This window comes from Odontesthes bonariensis, chromosome 20 (genome assembly GCF_027942865.1).
Source record: "Odontesthes bonariensis isolate fOdoBon6 chromosome 20, fOdoBon6.hap1, whole genome shotgun sequence".
Lineage (NCBI taxonomy): Eukaryota > Metazoa > Chordata > Actinopteri > Atheriniformes > Atherinopsidae > Odontesthes > Odontesthes bonariensis.
Genome location: NC_134525.1, coordinates 21,852,548 through 21,876,751, shown reverse-complemented (window position 1 = coordinate 21,876,751; position 24,204 = coordinate 21,852,548). Strand labels below are relative to the sequence as shown.

Below are 24,204 nucleotides of genomic sequence, written 5' to 3'. Positions count from 1 at the left end.
AATACTGCACAATCCCATCTAAAACTACCAAGATTTTGGTTTGATTGTTAGAACCTATTTTAAATAAAATCATACCAACATAAACTTTATTGAAAACAATTAACCTGCACAATGATTCCAAAGAAGGGCACAACAAGCTGACTTCATCACCTGTAGGACACTAAACACCAATGGCTGTGTAATCGTTTAAAGATCTTTCAAAGTTTGTCCTCTGACATTGGCTGCTTTTTCACTCACTTTCAGACTAGTCCTTGTAGCTTACTGTTTTCAGAGGAATGTATTTTTAAAGTTTGGCACAGCCCCTTGACACCGAGTTATGAATCATTCACCCTTAAAAAAAAAAAGTGCCTAACTCAAGGGTTTAAACAGTGTTGACGTAATTTAATTGCATCTGTAAAGAAAGCCAAAGATTACTCAATTTGACAAATATCAAATATTTGCATAAATAAGGTGATTCCCAAAGCTCTATTAGCTGAAAACTTGGCATGCTGGTGTACAGCAAATGAACAGAACCTGAAAGTGATGTCATTGGGAAATACGAAACAAAATCCTGACGCAGAACCTGAGAGATGCATCTGGCCCTTCAGCTGATCCATTTACTGTTCACTGATCATCAAAAGAATGTCCTTCAAGGAGCCTGGAGGACTATTCTCTAGGACTAATTAAAGAGGATTCAGTGTTGAAAAATAAAGATGGTCATACCAAATATCGACAATCAAGCTCATTAATATGCCAACTCTGTTTTTGCCATATGTGGGCCACTTTTTCCATTCACGTTTCGATAAAGAACTGTACCGATATCCAGTTTTCCTGCAATTTATAAAGACATTAGGGGTGGCTCACAATATTTACACAGTACTTTCATAGATCTTCATGGAGTAATCGACCCAACACAATAAAATGAAACTGTATGAGGTCACAGGACATGATTAGCATGCTAATCTGATAGCTCGGTGAACTCATGCATGTTAGATAATCCTTTTTATTACTAAAAGCTACTTCCTGTATGGACATAGGCTTCAGGCACCATAAAAGATGGTTCATCTTAACACCCGAGAATTTCTGTCAGGTCAGGGTTGACTTTAACAACCACGACAATAACGCCTACTCTGTTTTTGCCTGTTAGCCCTTTAAAAGAATGAATCCAGCCAGCGCGAGTCAGCACTCCTTGACTCATTTCGCAGAGAAGCGAACACATTCTTGTCAAGACAAAACCCAGACGATAGGGAAATGGTGCAAAAGAATGTGTTTTACCCCAGGAAATAAAACAAAACAGCATAATGCAGCTCTTCTTTCAGATGTCATTTATGGAAGGGAAACAGTCGGCAAAATACAACTTGATAGACGACTTTATTTAAAAAGTTTATATTATAAAATGTAAAAGTTCAGCTAAACCCAATAACATGAATTGCAAAGTTGTATCCATTGGAGCTTCCAAAGTGCTGCCACTTCACATCTTTACATGACATTTTAAAAACTAATTCAGATGTGAACATTTGGCAATACTGGAAGTTAACAGCACAAAGTGGATGGTTATTGCTTTGGTTTGTTTATAACTGGGTTTTTACAGGAAAATCGAGACATGCAGCACGGCGATGTAGCTGACAGCAAAGGTGGAAGGGGGTTCAGAGGAACAATCATGTATGGCTCTTTAATCGTCCTTATCCTTGGCACCGTGCTTTAGGATGCGTGTGAACTCCACATAGTTAAAGTTGTTCTTCTTGTCAATGGGAGCCTCCCTGAAGAGCTCGTCCACCTCCTCATCTGTAAACCGGTCACCCATTGTTGTGAGCAGATCCCTGAGGTAATCCTCCTGGATGAAGCCTACAGTCGAATCAGATTAGAAGGTCAAAACGGTGAGAAATGACACCACATTATTAAGAATTATTTGATTGCAACTAAAGAAAAGAAAGCCAATTATTTTATTTTTTTTCTTTTATACTGCGTCTTCACAAAGATGCACTGGTCCGCTTTAAGCAAGCTAACATTGTGTTTGCATTTCTACTATCCTTGAAAATCTTTTCAAAGTGCTCTGCATCGGGAAAAAAAAAAAAAAAAAAAAAAAAAAAAACACCGACTGACCCCTTTTAATAACATCGCCCTCTTCAAAATTAGACAAAAAACCCAGAGAGTCCATTTCTGAATTTACCTGTCCCCTCCTCGTCGAAGCAGGCAAATGCATTTCTGATCACATCCTCAGGGTCTGTGCCATTCAGTTTCTCTCCAAACATGGTGAGGAACATGGTGAAGTTGATAGGTCCAGGAGCTTCGTTCATCATGGCCTCCAGGTAATCCTCAGTTGGATTTTTCCCTGTTGGAAAAACAGGTAAAGACACACTTAGAATTAAAGGGAAATGCTGCCCATTATCAACAGGCTTTCATAAAGTGATAATATATCCAGTAACTCTTTAGCAGCACTCTGTTTCCTGTCTAAGGACTCTGTGTTTAAAAAAAAATCTCTTCCATCTGGTCAGAAATTAGAGCAAATGCACTCTAACTTTGATGCAACTCAGTCTCGGCTCTTATATTTCTCTAAATGTAAATGGTTTAAACTTCAGAAATCAGGAACTCTCAAGTAACAATACGAGGAGAAATTTCTGTTTTTCACTTTTCCAAATATCAGATGCAGCTAAACACCCAAATGAACGAAAAGCACTAAACGGCTTTCATCTTTAGATTACGTTTGGGATCCGACTTCCACTCGTCTTTGAGACTCTCACTCACCCAGTGAGGCCAGCATGTCGTGAAGGTCCTCTTTGTCAACAAAACCATCCCGGTTCTGGTCGATCATGTTGAAAGCCTCCTTGAACTCCTGAATCTGAGACTGGTCAAACATGGCGAAGACATTGGAGGTGGCGCGCTGAGGGCGCTTCTTTGTGGTCTTTCCCTTAGCTCTTTTGCTCGACATTTTGATTGTTTTTGTTTCTGTGGAAGGGAAAAAACAAAAAAAAAAACAATCTGATGAAGCAAGCAGCATGTAATGTACTATGGTGCATCTCAGCAATGTGAGAAGAGCCGAGTCCTAAAGGCAAAGATTAAATCATAGTGTAAACACAATGTGTGTCTAAGAGGAGATTTAAAACCAATTATTTTTAAAAAAGCAGCGTTATGTTGTTTGCAAGACCATCTAAACAAGTATTTTTCATCAAACTGATCAAATGAACCTATATCCAGAATAAATCTCTTATCAAACGGTTGTTGCCACTACCTCTGAGTGGTAGTCAGGTACCAGAGAAATGTTATGTATTTGTTAAATGATCAAAAGTTCTCTCCAGTTTTCCCAACAAATACCAAACATGCTTCAATTCTATGCCTTCACAGACTGAAGTGAATATTTTCATGGCTGGACAACGCTCACAATTTGATTATCTCACTGTAGGAATTTGTATAATAATGAATGAAATAACAGCAGCTCTTGTCTGACTAATTCACACCGAGCCCTTTTTTATAGGCAGTGACGTAAATTATAAGAGGACCCTGTAGGAGAACAGAGAAAAGACAGAAAAGTTCAGAACCTATTAGAGAGACGCCGAAAATGGCGATCAAAGGGAGTAGACTCTGTTGCTCAAAATTAAGCCCTCGCAACTCATTGGCAGCGCATTGTAATTCTCTGGCTGTGAATCCCCAGAGCGATGTCCCTCACTGAGCTATAAATGGAAATGTTCCTCATCTTTCTAGGTTGGTCAGTGCCCTGCTATCACAGAGGAGGAAAATTACTGGTGTGAGGACAGATGTCCTTATCAGGAAATGTTTCAAATGCAAAATTGACATCTTTGTGTTGACACTTGGGCGTTGATGGGATTAACCAATATGGACAGTGAGTACAATCATTTAAGAGTCAGGTTCTTCCATTCAGATATAATCCCATTTATTCAATCCATATAGATCTAGTCAAGTCAAATTTATTTTCGGGATGAAACAAATAACATAGCTAATGAGATACTGTAACATCAATATTAACAATGTAAAAAATCTTAATTTACATGGGAAAAAAGACCAGAGCAAGAAATCGTATTTTATTGGTGTAAACGGACCATTTCTTCCTGATTAACAGGCAATGGATTAATCTGGTGTCTGACTTAGACTAACCTTTGATACATAATCAATGTCATTTCTTTTAGTGAGTTTGTAAATCGGGCTCAACAACAACTGCTTGTCAGATCAGTTACCTGCTCTCACCACAACACCTGACATTACCACGTCCATACAGTCTTCGTGTTTTGCGGCCTATTTCGAACGTTAGACACGAAAACTGAACAGATAGCAGCCGTAAGAGACATGCATATATAGTAATTCCCAAGTCAAAAACTAAAATTTAAAAGTGGGAAACATTCGCTTTCTGATAATAAATCACATTCCACTTTAGTATCCACCGAGACGTTAGCCGCGCAGCTAACACTTAGCCGTATTTTCATCGGTATTAACGAAACACTAAGAATAGCGCAGTGGCGTGTAATTACCCCAAAAATACTTAATGATAGACACTTTTGTACGATGTACAGATTTAAGACAATTTCTTATTTGCCTAAACAATACAAAAAAGAACATCTGAACACAGTCTTACCTCTCAACTCGTCAGCTAGCCCGAAGTTGCTCTTCTTCTCAACCACCGCCCTTCACTTCCTGAATATAATGTTGGTTCCGCACAAAACATCAGAATGAACCAACAAAGAAAAATGGGGGTGGCCACTAGCTGTGAACCCATTCCTGCTAATTTAAAAATTGATGAAAGACTTATTTTGATTAAAATATTTCACTCAAGTTTCTATAACCATATATCTTTTTTTTTAAACACACTAATCTTATCGTGTTATTCGAAATAAATCATGGAATGTGACCGTGACACCCCCCGATGGTATAAATGTAACTTCCAGAAACGCTTCCTTGCCTGCGTAGACATTCCTGAATATGTCCATTTAAGGGAAGAAAGAATTGATGCTCCTGTGTATTGCACAATCCCCTCATTACACCGAGATACATTTTAAGAGACCCCCTTGTGAAAATGGGGATTGCTATAAAAAGAAAAGAAGAAAAAAGACAAACATCAAATTAGTATCTGGTTTCACATCAATTTTTGCCATGATAAGCAAGTAATAGTTGTCACTCCATTATACTTTGTTGGTTTGTTGTTGTTTTTTTGTTTCAAGGGTATATACTTATTTCTTGATTGTGCTAATGTATTTATTTATCATTTTCTTATTAATTTACACATTTAAATTACTAAAAAAATGTGTAGCTTTTTAAAGCTTTAAAAAGCCAGCTTGTTGACTGAGTTGTATCTGTTGCCGGAAACTTGTGTTATGTAGATCTCTTAGCCAGGTTTCTTTTGAAAAAGAGGATTTCCACCTTTATTAGACTTTTTAAAGTAGAGTGAATTAAATAAAAAAAATAAAAGCATGTTCATATGAAAAATCGAAACAACAAAGGAAAAAATGTTGACAGGGTGGATAATTATAGATACAGCCAAGCGTGGGATGAGTAAGACAGCAGTTGTTTCTGCATTGCCCTACACATAGGTTTAGTGCTGCAGGACTTCAGAGTTCATTATGGAACTGTTGACTCACTAGTTAAAACAAGCCACATCTGTCTTTTATGTCCAGCTGTCCCAATTCAAAGTGATGACCAAATAGTTGAGCTTGTGCCTTTGGCCATTTATTGGTATGTGTTGTGACTAAACAGACCAGTTTCAGCAGACAAAAGAAAAAAGAGAAAAGAGGAATAGGAAAAGGTATTGATGTTGGTCACAATGCGGGTGAATATTTAAAAAAATAATAATTACACATCTCAGAAGAAATAATCTGATGCCTCCATCACCTTAGTGTTTATCATAGCTTTAATGTTTATTGTGTGGAAGATGGAGAAGTTTTCCTTCCAGTAAATCTATTTCATATATTATGGACCGACTTTAAGTTTTATGGGAGGTAAATCTAAATTGATTCAAACAGACAAATAAAACAGAAAAAAACACCTTTTTAAGATTTTTAACACTTAAAAAGGCTACAAGATCTTGCAGGACCGCGTTAAACCAGTAGAGCGCGCTGCTTTCATGGGAAACTTTCTGTTTGCTCGGCGATATTACAGAACAATTCTTTTAAATCAATTTACTTGTTTGTCACAGCATGTCACCAAGTCCTGTGTGTGAGTTCAGTGAGTATTTTCATGTCTATGTGGATTGTCTGTATGAAAGCAACACAAAACAGGATATTAAAATAATCAGAACTCACAATAGACCCCTTGAGACCACCCAGCATTTGGAATTTCCTGGACAGCTGACCCCATTATCTGTTTAGACCTTCTTATTCGTGTCAACGAACGAAATGTAAAGAAGTCTTTGAATCAATATAATGCTGTATAAAACAACTGCACAGCTTTGTGTGGCCTCAAAAACACAGTTAAAACAAATCAAAAATGGAAGATAAACCAATTTAGAACTGATAACCTTTGTTATAGCAGTAATAACTGCTATTGTGTACTTCCTGTTTCACATGACTGTGTGTGCATTTACTTTGGTAGGATTTTTCATGCAGCACTTTTACTTGTAATGGATTTTATTTGATTTTTTTCACAATGCTGTAATAATACTTTAACATGCATTAAATATATTGATACTCCTACCACCAGTGAATATTCGGTTTTTCTATGGACCAACCGTTTGAATTATTTAGCTTTGCTCTGTATTAATGCATAACTTTCACTAGAAAAAAATAGTCCAACAAATCCAGTCTGGGAACATGTCACTTTGAGCAGTGAAACCGGATGCAAACAAGCACACTCCTGTTTATCTGATTGTTAGTGCATTTCCTTTGCTTTTCATTTAATCTTAGCATTACTAATTTGTCATGTTGGCAAGCAATTAATTTGCTTGTAGCATGAAGAACTCATACAATGCATCCCATATTCATTTAAAGTATTAAGTATTTTGACCCTGCTTGGTATCTTGCATTAGCTCAGCGTATCATGGCAGATTGATCTCTTTTAATGGGCTCAGATTTCATATTGCAGCCATAGAACTTTAGATATGTTGTCATGCTGACCGTTGTATTATGTGGAAATGTGGTGGATCAGAGCCAGATGGGAGGAGCATTTATTATCAAAGCCATAGAAGTGATCAGCCCCATATTTTTGCCATGGAAACTTTAAAGAGCTTTGATGTCAAAGTCAATTTCCAGGACAGTGTCCAAATATCTGTGCCAGCCAGATTAAATCTACTTACCAATTACCCTGTTGCTTGTATGAAGGTGTCTTTCAGCTGGTGTTCATACTGATATAAAATGTATGGACATTCAAACAGTGGACTTAGATTTTTTTTAGAAGGTGTTTATGACCGGAGGGGACAAGAGGGGACCTCTGTGTATTTCCAGAAATGAGAGTGAGGCAGAAAGAGAGAGTGACAGGGATACAGTAACTGGCATTTGCTGCATGTGAAGCAAGTAACAATAGCATAGCTAAAGTTAGTATCAGTCACAGCTAAAGCTGCTGCAGTAACACGCCAGGACAAAAGCTGCTGCAGGTTAACTGGTGCTGGAGAACTGGGGGGCTTCAAGCCAGTGGGGTCTTAACGGAACTGAAGGGAAATAAGAAAGAGTAAAGTGTAATTAAATTAAACAACAGGGATCAGCTGATCAAGCCTTAGGAAAAAATGATGGAGGACACAATGTTGATTTTAGAGATTGTAGATTTTATTGTAATCATAAGAGGTGGTGTATGCTGGCTCGTTTTCTTAACTTCAACTGATTATAGAAGGAAGAATGAGTCAATGATTAAAGTGAATGCACACTCACTCATAACACTATGAAAAATACATTGTATTTTCTACATTTTCTACATGAAAAAACTGGTGAGAAAGAAAAAGAATAACAAAAGATACAACACAAAAAAGGAAAAGGCAGCCTTGTGTTTACCTACATATCAGGCAGTTATGCTCAATGGCATGAAGACTTGCACCCATAAATGTGTGGCAGCACAGGAGCCGAGTCACTCCCGCCCCCCCAGCTCTGGGCTCAGCTATATTTATCTCCACCCTCACCGTAAAAGGCTGTGACTGCCGCTAGGACATTCTGGCAAGGGCCAATATTATTTTTGTTGTGTAGACCGCAGCACTGTACGTACCTACCTGTAGGTTTGCAGAGTGGAGTTTGAACATCTTTTCTTTTAAAGCTTGGAGTTTGAGGGGATTTGTCCAGGGTAAGTGGTCACTGCGGGGGGTAAGACATAATATGTCAGGTTGTAGTTGGTGCATATGTCTGTCTAAGCATGCTGAGAAAGTGCCTGATCGCCTGAAACTTCCATGTCTTGGTAGATGTTGTTGCAGGTTTGAAGTTACAGGTTTAATGATGCTGCTTATCTACAAGTAGAATGTTCTTAACAAAGTTAGGTTGGTTTATTTTCACATCTTGAGAGCTAGATTCATTTTATTTGCTCAGTAAATGATAAATAAATAAAAAACTTATTAAGTAAAAGTTATGATACTGTGTATTAAAGTTAACAGCGAATCCACCTGTCATTGAACACTAACAAGACAAAGAAACAGACAGACAAGAAGAAACTCAGGGCTCGTACAAGCAGGGGCCTGCAGCATGTCTGGATCTATACCCTTCTACCAGAAGCACCATCAGCACTACGACCGTGGCTATCGTAGCTTGGAGGCAAAATCTAAAATGAGTCACTACCAGACCAGCAGCAGATACACTGCTGGCAGCAGCACTTCCGCCACCACAAGGAGCAGGGGGTAAGGAGGAGGAAGGGGAGAGGGAGATGGAGGATCATGCCTTCATCATTCCACTTCTTTGTCCCAGGAAAGCCTTACTACCTCCCTAACACCGCCGCCATCCTCACCCCAGCTGATCAGGTTCACCTCTATCTCCCTTGTTGGATCACTTCCCTGTCATTGCTTTGGGATCATCTTTCCTTGACACCATGTAACCACCTTTCTCCCCATGAGTTTCCTTTCACTTTTATCAACCCTTTGCTGAGGATTAAGGCTCCTTACAGCGACTTTAATCAGCTTTGAATCCTGTATAAAGCTCTTTGCATGCAGCCCAAGGGATGCTATGTGTGCTTTTATGCATGCTAAGTCTTTGATTTAACACAATCACCCCTAAATAACTAATTTTTTCTCAAGTTTGTTTTTACTCCTTTCACAACAAAACTGGTTGTGAAAGCATTGTTATATAATAGCAGACACATGGTATGTGGCATCATCTATGATAGTGTTGAACTGTGAATTGTAGAGTGAAAGTAAAAGGTAATAGTTTATCAGTTGTGTCCTCTTGGACACTCAATTGAGTTGTGGATTCACCACCAGATCCCACTGGCATTGATTATTATGAAAACTTGGATGCTTCTCTTTGTTTCCTGTAGATATCAGGAGGTTTTTTTTCCCCCGTAAGTGGCTGCTTTTGTTATCCAGTTAGTTAAAGGCATCTGCCAGACGTCTTTTTATTTTTGGGTGACAGGTTAATAGTACAGAGATAGCTCTATTTGAAAAGAAATACGGTCAAAACAATAAAATAAGATGAAAATAAAATGAGGGCTGCAACAAAAATGTAAGTGGTGTTGATGATTTCTCATTAATTTAGCCCCCTTGATATTTCCAGGATGGATTAAACTGACTGAGCTCATTCTATTTGAGGAAAAAATAAACACCAAGTTTACAGTGGTCCTATCAGTATCTGTCCTATTGGTATATCTTTAAATATGCTGGTTTGGAGAGTGTGAACAGGTCAGAGGGCTTAGGTTTTAATAACACCAACTAAGCTTTGCTTTCGTACCCACAGCAGGGCAACTTAACACCACCCAAATTTGTGATGCACGGAGGAGAGCCGGATTATGATGTGATGATGATTTAACGGTCAGGGTGGGTACAATAAAGCAGTTATTGGCACTTTTTGTTAACATAATCCTAGAAAGTCAACTGAACGTGTACAGTCAGAGCTAAAGGGACACTGACCTAGATATATATAGGAAAAACGAGGGCAGCTGACCTGTCACCCTTCTTGCCCCTGCCTTCTTATCGAGTTCTTGTTATCTCATACGGCAGATTCCTACCCCCACGTCCACAGAGCTACAGATAGTGTTCCCACAAGCAATCTGTATGCCGCCTAATTAACCCTCTACAGGCAGATGTCGCAGATTTGCAACAGCTAAATGCTACTTAGCTAATTACTCCACATCCATATTTTAAGAGCTTTTGTTACTCAGAAGTACAACAGAAGGACTTAGTTGTGCATTTGCAACAAGCAGTTACCCTCTAGCTCACTAGAGGGCACTGCTGACTCACTTTCAACATGGCGGAGTCCTTGGTGTCACTGAAACAGATTTACTAAGCATCAATTTCATGTAAGTATCACTACCAATTTCCATTATTTTGAAATCAATACTACATAAGATGACTCATGAACGTGTATAGATATGACACATGCCAATTAGTAGATTTTATCTCTTCTGGGTTTTTCACCAGAGGCATCTCAATTTCAATGTTGTGGATTTGCAACGTGTGCCCAAAAAGGTACCAATGCATGCTACATGCTACATGCTACTAGTTTGCCTATATTTTGAGCAACAGTTTATACTAGAGTTCATTTACAATCACCAGTGTTTACTTATTACTTTGAGGTGTCATTAAGGGTATATCCTATGGAAAATGAAATATTTTTGAGTGAAACTACAAACTACCAGAGGCAGATTTGATCAAAAGCAATGGCATAATAAAATGTTCATTTGACTGTGCAGTGAGGAAAACTGTAGGAGCCTAAATTCCATGGCATATATATTCATATAGATCTTTGTTTGAGTGTAAGCTTTTTTTGGCAAACTATCTGACAGAATATTGTCTTTGCAGGTTTTGCCGTGCATCATGGCAGGCCGACGAAGATCATATTCAGTCCAGGAAGCTCTTGAGATGGTTTGGATTCCCAATGGGGCTTTATCTGACACAGAATCCATTTCAGATGATAAAATTGCAGATCCAGATTATGTGGAAACTCCTGAAGCTTACGAGTCTGACTCCAGCTTTGATGAGGATGAGCCACTGGCAGATATAGCAAGAACTGATCCCAACCAGCTTGATGTTGAAATTCATCATGCACATGCAGACAGTGTCATTGAGGCTCCAGATGACAATGAACCTCAGCCAGGCCCAGCTCCAGTCAACAAAGAGTTTTCTTGGAGACAGAGGAAACCCCCAGCAGCTGACATCGACTCTTCATTCCAAGGACCTGCGTTCTCAACTCCACCAGACGAAATCCCAAGTCCAAGGTGGTATTTTGATCAGTTCATGGACAAATCGGTGTTTGAACACATTTCTCACGAATCTAACCTGTATGCCGTTATGATGAATGGCCCAGAACTGAAAACAACCCCTGCTGAAATGGAGCAATTCATTGGTTTACACATCTTGATGACCATAGTACGTATGCCATCGTACCGCATGTACTGGCAGACGGCAACACGCTATGACCCAATTGCAACAGTCATGGGACGTAAGAGATTTGATCATCTGCGAACATACATCCATATGAATGACAATACCAACATGAAGCAAAAGGGTGAGCCTGGATACGATCCACTGTTCAAGGTGCGACCAGTGCTTGAGAAAGTCCGTGCCAACTGCTTGAAAGTTGAACCAGAAGAAAACCACGCAATTGATGAGCAGATGATCCCCTTCAAAGGAAAGATTGGAATGAAACAGTACCTCAAGAACAAGCCACAAAAATGGGGAATCAAGGTCTTTACTCGTGCAGGTGTCAGTGGACTAGTCTATGACTTTGAAGTATACACTGGAAAAGGGACTGTGACCAATGAGCGTGGACTTGGTGTTGCTGGTGAAGTTGTGCTTCGACTCGTGTCAGAAGTTCCTAAAGGACTAAACTACAAGTGCTACTTCGACAACTGGTTTACTTCCCCTGAACTCATTGTGGAACTGAAAAAAATGGGAATTCAAACAGTTGCTACCATCAATCGGAACCGTCTCCGTGGATGTACCCTCAAAAGTGACAAGGAGCTGGCAAAGGCTGGGCGTGGGGCGTATGAAGTGAAATACGACATGACCAGTGGGATTGCTGTCGTGAAGTGGTATGATAACAAGGCAGTGTTACTGGCGTCATCCTTCACTGGCCCTGATCCTGTTGACAGATGCAGAAGGTGGTTGAAAGAGAAGAAGGAATATGTCGAAGTGGACAGACCCCACATTGTACAGGTGTACAACAAATTCATGGGAGGAGTAGACTTGGCAGACATGTTTGCATCTCTCTATCGCATTGACATCCGCACGCGGCGTTGGTACCTGCGCATTTTATACTACCTGATTGACCTATCACTGGTCAATGGCTGGCTCCTCTACCGTCGTCATCTCACCCAGAAGCAGGAGAAGAAGCACATGTCGCTTCTTGACTTCCGTGCTCAAGTTGCTGATGCCCTCATCAAGGTTGGCAAACAGGCTGACCTCAAGAGCAGGAAAAGAGGACGACCATCATTGGCAGATTCTCCAGAACCCCATCAGGCAGAACCACCTCCACCGCCACTCCAGAGGATCGTTGCACCATCGGTTGATGTCAGACTAGACCGAGTCGATCATTTTCCGATCCATGCTGAGAAACGTGGACGATGCAGACTGTGCAAGGATGGCTACACACAAACGGCCTGCTTGAAGTGCAAAGTACTTTTGTGCTTCACAAAGACCAAGAATTGCTTCATGGACTACCACACAACAAAGTGACTTTCAAAAACGGCCTTCTCAACAGGTTTTGAGATGTCGGTGGAGAGAAAGTTTGAGAAAAAGTTGTCTCTAATTTTGTGAGAGAAATTTGTTATTTGTTGTTAATTTTTTGTTTGTGACATTCAAATAAAGTTAACGTTCATATCAGATTCAGTCTTCAGTGTTAATTTACCACTCCAGGCCACTGTTGCAAATTTGCAACATCCCAGAATTCATTGCATGTGAAGGTCTCTCTCTCAAAAAAGTCTGAATTGTATATTACTACCCCATATGATCATTTTCTCCAAATATCAGATTTTTCTTGCAACTACAACTTAATTTGAGCCTGAAAGGGTTAAAAGCCTAAATCTGACAGACTAAAGGGAAATCTGGCATTCTGAATGCAAAAACAGAAATAAGAAGGGAATTAAAAGAGCACGTCCTCCATCGAAGTGTAAGAAAGGTAATCAGACTCCACCAAATTTAATGGGTTCTTCCTCTTCCCATCCTCCAACTTTTCACCTAGTTTCATTAAATTAGTTGTTTTTCTGTAATCCTCCTGACAAACAAACAACAAGTTGCTTTGCTGTAAGACTGGTTGTACTCTCAGCAACACTTCTAATCATCAAATAGATACAACTTTCAGTGGTCTTCAGCCGCACCCATTTTAGACATCTGTTATTGATATTTAAAGACAGAATATCTGAGGATTACAGAAGTGTAAAAATGCTACAATAAAAACTAAACAATTTCCAAACCTTCCCTTTAATCTACAACTAATGCACTCATGGCTTTGACCTCATCCACATGCTCATAACATGTCGCACTCTCTGGCTGTGAGCCAGGCTGATGGTGTTCTGTATGTCACAGACTTAGAGCGTCTTCACACTCTGGGCTGGAAGAGAGCAGACTAAGCCCTATAACCAAGAGAACCACGCCATCTTACTTGGCTGTGGACAAAGAGAACCAAATCATCGGCTATGTAGTGCCTATCTTCAGGGGAAGGTAACAAACTGTTCACCGTGTAGAGCTGTAAATCCAAGAATGTTTTGCAGCATCTTAGAAATATTACAGTTTTAATGCTGTGCCTTACTCCCTAAATCTATCCCGTAGTCAAGAGTTTGCTACGGGATTGTCAGATACAGAGGAAGCAAGAGTGAGGGACACTTCTGCATACATGGCCCGCAGGAATTTGTTCACCAGTGGTGTGGAGATGGAGAGGTCAGAGATCTCCAGGAAGGAGACCATGCGTGAGTCGGCTGAGCGCATCTCTCTGAACAAAAGGGTCAGTGCCAGATTTCTCGTTGTTTTTAGATCACACAAGGACGCCCGTGTTGCTGTTCAAAGCAAATGTGAAGAAATGCTTTCAGGTTTTGTGACATATGACTGGATCTTAGTGTTTGCTTTGTAGAAGTAGAGTTGAGTGATTGGATACATGTAGTGGCTAATGGCCGCTGGCTGAGGCCATTGCTGGCTTTTCTTTGGCGTGATTGTAAAGACTTCTGGATATCTAGACACAGTCAACATGCATTTCATGCATCGCTCACTGCCTTCTCTGATTATTTTTGAAAGAGGCGCAAAAAAGTTGGGGGTCTATGTTCTTTATGATAGCATAGCGTGGTTGAACACATTAGTTAGGATGGATTGAAAGTTTTGGTTTCCAAAGAGAGCTAATTGCCTAATTTAGGCAATTAGCTGTTGCCTTCAGCTTGTGCCCCAGACCTTTTTTTAGATTTAAAAAAGTGATACCGTAGAGGTGATTTTGCATTCTTTTTTGTCTTCAAGTTATATCTGTGATATCGCTGTCAACTAATTCAGCCTTCTTTTCTCAGATTTTTTGTCCCGTTTTGGTCAGTTGAATTAGATTCAAAACTTTTTAAAATTGCACAGAAACCCATCTGCATTCAGTGATGTGTTGGTTTTATTAGCTTAGATCAAACTTATATTATCATGTTATCAGCCCAATATTGATATTCCCTTCTTTTAAGATAACAGTTATTGGATTATTTCAATATATTATTATACTGGTATATTGCAACACCCTTCACATGTTCATAAAATCACAGGCGGCATTATCCTTCTTGACAACATAAACTGGCCCTTTAAGCCTTATAGGACACCATTCTCTGTTATCTTATCACCCGTCTCTTCCTAGTAGCATATTAGACACTAGTGACACAAGAATATGGCTTTAAGTAACTCTGACATTATTCTGAACAAGTGCACACGTTTGTTTATGTGCTTGTACAATAAAAGCAGGCAAATCATAGCAATAACATCACACTACATCATCCGCTTTTATGACAACACACAATGTAAAAAAAACACTTCTTAAACTTAATACCCACCTTCATATTATTGTTATGTTTCCATCATAGCATAACCAACCTCAGTTAATTGCAGTGGTTAGGAATGTCAAATGCCTGTGGATAAGTGGCTTTCATTACTACCCCTTACACAAGGGAGTTATTTATGTCTGTGGGTGATTATGTGAAGTAGTAACCAGCTATTCAGTGTGCATCCCTGAAGTCACAGTTACTGCCCCACTGTATTTATCTGTCTTCACTCTGCCAGACAGACTCACTAGTGGGTGACAAATTCTTCAGGAGATCGCATTTCTTGAGACACAAGAAGGCAGTGTCCAAGTGGTGTTGTCATATTATGTACTGGACAAGGCACCCTCAGCTATTTATATGACATAATGAGCAACATATTCTCACTCTTGTAGCACGTGCCACTGCAAAATGCAAATTGTATGTCTTGCATGTGTAAAACACGTAATGATAGATGGGGATTTTGCCAATTTGTGTCTGTAAAAGCTTTATTTGATTTCTGCAGGCATGCATTGCGAACCTTTTTGGAGTTGTGGAGAAATGATTTGCTTGTTTATTTGTAGAAAATGTCACACCGTCCTGAGTTATTTACTCTGATGTCTTTAGATCCATGAACACGGGGAACACTTCAAGCGCATGAACGAAGACAGCCTGATGCACACCCCTGAGTTTGTGATTAAACCTCGCTCCCACACTGTGTGGGAGAAGCAGTCTGTGCGGTTGCATTGCACCGTCAGCGGCTGGCCCGACCCCAGGGTCACCTGGTAGGCCACAGACATACATCACCCTACAACACAATCTCAAATCTGTCCACTCTGTCCTGCCGACATTCTCCTTTTTCCTCTGAGATTTTCACAGCTCAAAGTTTTCTTCCCTGATTCTCTTAAATCCTCTTTAAACCTTTTCTGCTTCCCTCGGTCTGTCTTCTGTCATGTTCTCTGCCTCCCACTACAAGGTACAAAAACAATGTGACCATTGACCCTTTTGCCAACCCAAGCAAGTACAAACTTGAGAGCAGATACAACGTGCACTCTCTGGAGATAAACAGGTACGAGGTGTCATTAGCTAAAAGATTTTTTTTTATTTTCTTTTTTTTAAAATATCCACAATGTAGCTTTAGCTACTGCAATGACATTTTTTTTAGGTTTGAGTAGTTTTAGATGAGGAAAATGTGCTAGTGGCCCCATTTTGTGTAGCTTTTAGCTTTATCTTTCCCATTAGGCAAACTGCTGATATTCCAAACTGAGAGCACTCTGGCTTTCTGAAGTCTCTTAGACCAAAAAAGTGGACCACATCAGTCCAGCTCTGAGGTCTTTACACTGCCTGTCCATCAGAGGATAGATTTTAAAGTTCTGATGCTGGTCTATAAAGCTCTGAATGGTCTAGGACCAAAATACATCAGTGACCTCCTCACCCAGTATGAACCTTCCAGACCCCTCAGGTCATCTGCATCTGGTCTTTTATCAGTTCCCAGAGTCAGAACCAGACATGGAGAAGCTGCATTCAGCTTCTATGCTCCACATTTCTGGAACAAACTCCCAGAAAGCTTCAGATCAGCTGAAACACTCAGTGTAGGCCTATTTAAGTCCAGGCTGAAGACACACCTATTTTCAGCTGCATTTGAATAAAGCTCCAAATCTGAAGCTTGAGTTTCAAAACTTAATCGCATTTTAACTACTGATTTTATCTGATTGTATCTATTGTTCTTATTTCTTTCTTTTTTGTTTAAAATTTAAATCTTGCTTTTTATTTCTACTGTTTTAATGTATCTGTAAAGCACTTTGAATCGCCCTAGTTGAATTGTGCTATACAAATAAACTTGCCTTGCCTTGCCTTACATATGCACTGCAGATAGAAATGCTGAAATGATCTAACGGCCAGTGGGCAAGTTGTAGATTAATCGAAAACAAGTCTTTATTCCTCAATCCCACAATGGCACAATGAACCTTGGGCTTCACTGTTGCTCCATTCCTATGTGTTTTGTTTAAGTTTTTAGAGGCTTAGACAAAGCTTTTTACCATGGTTTAAGGTTTTGTTCGTATTAGCTGTGTCCAGTGTTGCGGTCATAAGTTAAACCCAATCACTTGCATCACTTGGAACCATCACAGTACAGCTGTCTCACAGATGGCTACTCTCATGCTGGAAGGGTTCCTACTCTGATGTAAAAGCCTATAAAAAGCGTTATGAGAAACTATTGTCCGCAGTTCCTGTGGTGTGGACACAATGGAGAAGTGAAACTGGCTCCAATAGTTATGAATTATGAAAAGGTTTCTGTAGTCCAAAAGCTCCTAAAATCTTGATGTATGGTGTATTATATGATGATAGGCTTTTGACCCTGTCTGACTTGTCAAAACTGACTCAAATCAGAGCCTTGTGAGCCAGATACCAACCAAATAATTTTTTGACTATTACAGATAAATACACCATATCAAAAGATAGCTTCAGATCACATTGGCTACGCCAATAAACACAGAAAACCTATAAAAGGGATTTGTTTTTTCTCTCATTGTGTGTCTCCTGAAGCTTAATTCAGAGTTTCTGTAATGCACTTCAAACAGCAGATGCTTTCAAGTACAGAGACCCCACAGCACCTGGTGGAAATTACATCACCAGTAAGGTCTATTTATTGCCATAGTATTCATGGCGTGGAGTTATGGAATGCTTTACAGTTGGGCCCCACATAGTCAGTATTATGTTCATAACCGAGAGGGCTGAGGTTGAGGTGGGGGAAGGGCCTCATACACGTGAATCCGTAAGCACTAGAATACGTGTATCGTGGACTTTGATCAGCTGATGTTCTCCTCTTTCAGATGTGATTTTGATGACACAGCCCAGTATCATGTATCTGCCTCGAACTCCCAGGGAGAGGAGACTGCATTTGCCTCTATCGTTGTCAAAAGTAGGTTTCACCAAATCCCAGCATAATCACAAAGCCCTCACACTCTCAAAACAGCAAAATGACTTCAAACCACTTAAAAAAACAGCTTTTTTAAAGTTTGTGTGTTTAAACCATGGCCCATTTGATGATGTTTGGGATTTCTCATTTGAACTTTATATTATACCGTACATTCAGTCCAGTGTCATACAACACTGTCTGTGCTGCATGTATTAATAGCATCTGCTGCTTTTCTCCACAGGGTTCAAAGGTGAAGTTAATGAGTCTCTGCCAGCACCCAGACGTAAGTGTGCAATTTCTGTTTCAATTTTAAGATCCCTTTTTGGCAATTAATGGGTACAAATTTAAACTTGAAACTAATCTGAACTTGAAATATTTCCAGCTGTTACTAATGTTAGCAAAATTGCAAAAGCAAGGCAACTATAGCATTGATTTGTAGTCAGACTACTTGATGAGAATAAGTCACTTTATTTGTCCTGGATGTTTCTGGTTTCTAACAACTCTTTGAAAAATGTACCTTGGTCTTTAGGTTAAGTACTTTATGCACCAGCTTCGTTCTTTATTAAGACACTAAAACAAAACAAATGAGCCAAAATGGGCTAAAAAGCTCAACAAAGCTAAACAACTATGTGATTATGTTCTTTCCTAACAAGCTTTTATATTTCATGTAGTGGTTTAATTAAATGCTGAAATGACAAAATAGCATTATTAATTTTGCCCTTAGTCATTTCCAAAACTGATACGATTAACCTTGCTCATGCTGCCTTTGACTCATACATGACTGACCTCAGTTGTAAGCAGGGTGGTAGGAGGTTGGAAGGACGCACAGTGGGTGCTACTGAATTAACAACTTTTTTGTTTCTTTGATGCTGCGACGACAATGCAGAGGCCATTACTGAAGGTTTGAAAACCCTTTGGTGAACCACTTTTTCCTATAGATGTCCATGCATGACCACTGTTGTCTGTGTAGAAAATCAAAATTAAGTTCACACCATTTGCCTGGAATTGCAAGATTTTCACTAGGACGGAAAAATTCACAGATTTTTCTGGATTGCTGAATGGAACCTGGCACTCTAGTAGGATGCAACTTTGTAAGCTAATGTTTTTATGTCATTTAGAACAAAGAGTTATGCAACATTTTCATGAATTGTTGAAGTTTTTGTTTTTTTTTCCTATACACAGCTGCCCTGTTGTGATTTGATGCATCTGCATCAAACTTGAATAGTTTGTTGCTTTGAAAGTCCACTCGTTTATTTTTGATGTCATTATTTAATTCTGAATATATTGTAAAGCTTTTAAATGTAAGAATCACTAATCACACTTTCATGATTTCACATGTCTCCCGTGTTTCAATGTTTGATGCATGACAACAAGTTGATTTATTTTTGTGAGCACTGTATTGAAGTCATTCTTTTGGTTTGTATTTATGTTGTCGTCTTTGAGCACATCTGATATTGTTTATGCTCCTTTCTTTTGCTGTTTGTGGTTTTTTTTCAGTTTGATAATTGATGTTCCGTCTCATTTAAAGTACAACATTTCGTCCTTTTATTTGATCATGGTCGAGTCTTCCCATTTGTCTAAATTTGCAAGGTACAATGTTTTGTGTAAGCTATAACACCAGCCAAAAGCCTGACTGTTGCTTTTTCTTTAGATGGCCCAATTTCGGAGTATGGCATCACCTTCCAGACTCACATTGTTGATAAGTTTGGTGTGTCCTTTGGAAGAGAGGGTGAGACCATGAGCTTGGGGTGCACGGTCATCATCTACCCTTCCCTGAATCGCTACCAGCCAGAAGTCCAGTGGTACAGAGATGGTGGGTAGACCACCCAGACAACCATATCATCTTAACTTACTTTTAAAGCTCCTTTCCAACCTGCTGACTTTAGTTAAAGGTGCACTTATTCTGCATAAAAAAAATACTTTTTTACCCTTATCTGCTATCCATGTCAGATGTTCTGCTGTCTCCTTCTAAATGGAACCATATGCACTGGAGTGGAGACCGAGCCACACTGACACTCACACACCTCAACAAAGAGGACGAGGGGCTCTACACCTTGCGCATCATCACCAAGTCTGGATATGAAACCTATTCAGCCTACATCTTTGTCAGAGGTGGGTACAACCTTCCTAAACAGATTTCCAATAAGAAGCTTAAACCTTTTTTTTCAACGTTTTTTCACACAGCTAACCCCAAAGCAGCCCCAACCCACCTGCTACATGGTTAAATAGTCTAAATAATTTGTTTTTCTTGCCCCTCAAGCCTTAAATCAAACAGTCATTATTCAACTATTACACACATATTCCTTAATTCTGTATCCTAGTCAACACAAGGTAAATTCCCTTAGCTTTGTTTTAGTCCCATCAGATCAAGGTCACAGTCACAACAGCACGTACCCTGGCACCCGATGACAACACCATATTTACCACAGCAATTGAATGTCAGCGGGTGGTTTTAAATAGGATATCTCTAATGGAGACACCACTGAGCAGCAAGTCTCTGGCATCTGTCTGAATACAGTGGAAACAGCAGTTAGTCAAGCTTATCTTTGCTGCTTTCAGAGACAACCTGACCCTTGAGGCCTCAGCCTCTAAACAGGAATCATGATGGGAATGTCGGTGCTAGAAAATAGACCCGTCTTGCTCCCCCGTCAGTTCAGGGACGCCTAGTAAAAATACCCAAAGTACAGTCTCCAAAACAAAACATCATAATCCTGGCTGCTTGTTATTCTCAGAGGGCTCAGTGATGGAATGAGTCCGACTCTAAGTCTAGTGTTGTCAGTATCTGCTTCAAGGAGAAACAACCAGCTGTTTGGTTTTTTGGATATATTTGCAAGCCAGCAAGCATTATCTGTCTCTCCTCTTTTGTTATGCAGTATTTGCTGTGACATATTTTCTGTTTCTGAAAACAGGAAATCAAATAGCAGTTGGTTCCTCACACCTCCTTTGGCAAGTGCTGTCTCATGAATTCATCCGGCGAAAGGCTTCTAGTCACATGCACAGCTCTTATGGGGTCTTTTTTATTCTTAAATGATGTTTAGGTTTGTGGATTGTGATCGCTATGGAAACACCTTTAGCTTGCCCATCGTGCTGATGTCCATTGAAAAAAATGGTTCATTAAATGCCATTTGGTAGCAGTTCTATTTAATTAACTATTCACAGGAACAGAAGTTTGGATCAAACCTTTGCATACAACAGTACTTTCTCTTACTGTGTTCAAACTTTGGACAACAGTGAGGTGCCCAGACTTTACCAACAGAGTGTAGCTTGTGCTGTGTTTCTCTAAAAGTTGTTGAAGCGCCAATCGGTGCAGCTGCACAGTTCACCACAGTAAACTCTTTGTAAACCAAAAAAATCCTATAAAACCATGCCGGGTATATCTCTGAGTATTCATTTTGATTGTCCTGATGGGGTTGTTACTGTATGCGTTAGATACTGATGCTGAGGTGGAAGGTGCTCCTGGAGCCCCTCTGGATGTCCGCTGTCTTGATGCCAACAAGGATTACATTATTGTCTCTTGGAAGCAGCCAGCTATCGATGGAGGTGACTCCATTCTGGGCTACTTTGTGGACAGGTATGTCAGTGTTTTTCTGCTCTCAACTAACTTAGAACTTAGAAATCTTCATAAACTCCATACCTTTCCTTGTGAAACACACCTGGAAGAGATTTTGGAAGGTACAACAACAACAAAAAAAAACACCAGCCCACAAAACATCAAGCTTTATATCAATTAAAAATTTGTGAAAAGAAAAGAAATACAGAACAGGGCATGCTTAGGTTGACAGCACTAAGCACGGCCTCTCAGTCCTTGCATGTCCAAATGAAAACAAAAGCAGAAGTCTAACAGACTTGTTTTCTAATATTTGTGCACAGGTGTGAAGTTGGAACCACACACTGGACTCAGTGCAATGACACTCCGATCAAGTTTGCTCGTTTCCCTGTAACTGGTTTGGTTGAGGGACGTTCCTATGTCTTCCGTGTGCGTGCGGTCAACAAAACTGGCATGAGCCGTCCGTCCAGAGTCTCTGAGCCTGTGGCTGCGATGGACCCAGCCGACCGAGCTCGCATGAGAGGTACTGCAGCCTGAGAGATTGACTTTACTGAATGTGCAGTAAAAAACATCATATCCCCAGAAACTCCTTCATAGTAAGATAAATTCATGAAATGGTAAAAGTTCAAATACAATATAACAGAAGATCAGAAATGAATAGAGTTGAGACTGATCGGCTTATTAAAACATAACTGGCCAAAGCTCTGTTTTTTATTTGATTAAAAAACAGCAAACAATCAAGCAGGATTTAGAAAAGTTACAGATTGTAGGTGCTGATCATCTATACGTTCTCAGGTACTTCAGCTCCCTGGACTGGACAAATCATTGTCACAGAGGAGGAGCCTGCGGGTGAGAAATAAGCTATCAGTTAGTAATTGGAGGTCATGTTTTTCCCATTTCTCTGTTTTGGGTAACAATACTTTTTTTTTTACCATCAGAGGGCGTTGTTCCCGGCAGACCCCTTGAGCTGCAGGTGACTGAAGCAACCAAAAACTATGTGGTACTGAGCTGGAAGCCACCTGGAGAGAAGGGCCTTGAGGGTGTCATGTACTATGTGGAAAAGGTGAACTTCTAACAAAATATTCTCACCTTTTTATGTAAAAGTCTTCCAAATTTTCCAAAACACCGAGACCCAACGCTGCTTTCCTTTCTGCCCCTGAAATGACTATTTGTTTTACGCAACAGTTTGACCCTCTCCTCTCTGTTTGTCAGTGTGTCTCCGGCACGGACAGCTGGCAGAGGGTGAACACAGAGCTCCCTGTTAAGTCTCCCCGCTTTGCACTGTTTGATCTTGCTGAAGGGAAATCCTACAGCTTCCGTGTCCGCTGCTGCAATTCTGCTGGTGTTGGCGAACCATCCGACCAAACTGAAGCCACCACAGTTGGGGACAAGCTTGGTCAGAAAACACACACAAACAAGGCTTTATAAGCCATTAATGTTATTCCAACTTTACTTTTAGAGTCAGAAACATACATGCATCCTAACAGCAGCGATGCTACTGTGTGTTCTCAGATAATGACTCCTGAAATATCAAACGTTCTCATCCACAGATATTCCATCATCTCCAGGAAAAGTTGTTCCCACTAGAAACACAGACACATCAGTTGTTGTGAGCTGGGAAGCCTCTAGTGATGCCAAAGAGTTGGTGGGGTACTACATTGAGGGCAGCATTGTGGGCAGCAATGTGTGGGAGCCATGCAACAACAAGCCTGTAAAGGGCAGCAGGTAAAATGAATTTTCTTTCTTTTTTAATGTAATGTTGATAATTCATGGCTACTTTATTTCATAAGTTTTATCAAATTTTCTTGCAGGTTCATCTGCCATGGGCTGATGACAGGAGAGCACTACGTGTTCAGAGTGAGGGCTGTGAACGCTGCAGGTCTCAGCCAATTTTCCCCGGAGTCGGAGCCAGTGGAGGTGAAGGCAGCTATCGGTGAGTGAAGCGGATTAATCATACTGCAAAACACTGTAATGCAATCTAAATAGAGAATAGCAAGAGTATTAGGTGGTTGTTTCTTTTTTTTTTAGCTTTGTGGCTCAAAGGAAAACTACCGTACACCTGAAATTTCTTGGATAACATTCAAAACAGCCTCTGTTGTTTTTAATGTGCATAAATGAGCCCCTTCTTACTTTTATATTTACATCAACTTTCATGGATTAATCAAGACTTTGTTATGTTTTTCAACAAATTATTTTCTGATATCTGAAAGTCATAATTGCGGATGCAAATGTCTTCTTGGCCAGCTTTTCTAAATTTGAAAAACTTAATTTCTTAATCTTTTTATATAATTGATCTACATCATCAGAAAGGATGACACAAGTATAGTCAAAAATGGAAGGGAACAACATATTCTACACTACTACTGTTTTCTTGATCTACCTGTTTCCGATCTACCATTCTACACTGTTGTGTGCTCCACCCCACCACCACCTCCTCCCTGCACAGCCTGAGGCAGGGTTGGGGTCAGGACTTGTAGACTTCCTCTAATTTGGGTCAGTTCGATCCAATGCAGCGGTTGTTACAAACCAGCTCAATGTCACACACCACCATCACCTGCTTCCCCCCCCCCCTTACCTATCCTGGGCACAAGATGTGTCGGCAACCCCACGTGGTGCTAAAGGTACCAACACATGAATCTCTCCCACCCCGAAGGAATCTTTAAACTGCCCTGAGTGTTCCTGTCCTAACCTGTCGTGTTACCTGCTAACCTGGCAGTGATTTTTTTGGTTTCTT

The 24,204-nt window shown here is 40.1% G+C and overlaps 2 protein-coding genes across 9 annotated transcripts in view; one reads left to right on the top strand and one right to left on the bottom strand.

Moving 5' to 3' along the window:
• Window positions 1-1,289: 1,289 nt before the first annotated feature.
• myl12.1 (myosin, light chain 12, genome duplicate 1) lies at window positions 1,290-4,659 on the bottom strand. The gene is made up of 4 exons (XM_075452092.1): window positions 4,565-4,659; window positions 2,725-2,925; window positions 2,150-2,311; window positions 1,290-1,824 (listed from the first exon to the last, which is right to left on the bottom strand). Exons 2-4 carry the CDS (start codon window positions 2,906-2,908, stop codon window positions 1,652-1,654), a joined length of 519 nt encoding a protein of 172 aa, XP_075308207.1. The 5' UTR covers window positions 2,909-2,925; window positions 4,565-4,659; the 3' UTR covers window positions 1,290-1,651.
• Window positions 4,660-8,039: 3,380 nt separating this feature from the next.
• myom1b (myomesin 1b) overlaps window positions 8,040-24,204 on the top strand; it is a 31,960-nt gene continuing 15,795 nt past the window's right edge. For 2 of the 8 annotated variants that reach the window (XM_075452882.1, XM_075452879.1), the window contains exons 1-18: window positions 8,041-8,184; window positions 8,519-8,728; window positions 13,565-13,699; window positions 13,808-13,979; window positions 15,634-15,791; window positions 15,983-16,075; window positions 17,838-17,926; window positions 18,165-18,206; window positions 18,810-18,824; window positions 19,575-19,736; window positions 19,874-20,035; window positions 21,353-21,494; window positions 21,794-21,993; window positions 22,266-22,319; window positions 22,409-22,533; window positions 22,683-22,866; window positions 23,021-23,195; window positions 23,282-23,403. In XM_075452882.1, the coding sequence (XP_075308997.1) occupies window positions 8,577-8,728; window positions 13,565-13,699; window positions 13,808-13,979; window positions 15,634-15,791; window positions 15,983-16,075; window positions 17,838-17,926; window positions 18,165-18,206; window positions 18,810-18,824; window positions 19,575-19,736; window positions 19,874-20,035; window positions 21,353-21,494; window positions 21,794-21,993; window positions 22,266-22,319; window positions 22,409-22,533; window positions 22,683-22,866; window positions 23,021-23,195; window positions 23,282-23,403 (2,182 nt within the window). In that variant the 5' untranslated portion in view covers window positions 8,041-8,184; window positions 8,519-8,576. Of the gene's footprint in view, window positions 8,185-8,481; window positions 8,729-13,564; window positions 13,700-13,807; window positions 13,980-15,633; window positions 15,792-15,982; window positions 16,076-17,837; window positions 17,927-18,164; window positions 18,207-18,809; window positions 18,825-19,574; window positions 19,737-19,873; window positions 20,036-21,352; window positions 21,495-21,793; window positions 21,994-22,265; window positions 22,320-22,408; window positions 22,534-22,682; window positions 22,867-23,020; window positions 23,196-23,281; window positions 23,404-24,204 lie in introns of those variants that run through there. The other 6 variants (XM_075452883.1, XM_075452881.1, XM_075452884.1 and 3 more) reach the window with 5 other exon arrangements.

Excerpts from the sequence above, each read along its gene's own strand:
- myl12.1 (XM_075452092.1), bottom strand. The coding sequence starts at position 2,908 with ATGTCGAGCAAAAGAGCTAAGGGAAAGACCACAAAGAAGCGCCCTCAG. Across the intron at positions 2,312-2,724 it reads CGACATGCTGGCCTCACTGG|GGAAAAATCCAACTGAGGAT; the intron begins GTGAGTGAGAGT and ends TTTTTCCAACAG. Across the intron at positions 1,825-2,149 it reads CTTCGACGAGGAGGGGACAG|GCTTCATCCAGGAGGATTAC; the intron begins GTAAATTCAGAA and ends ATTCGACTGTAG.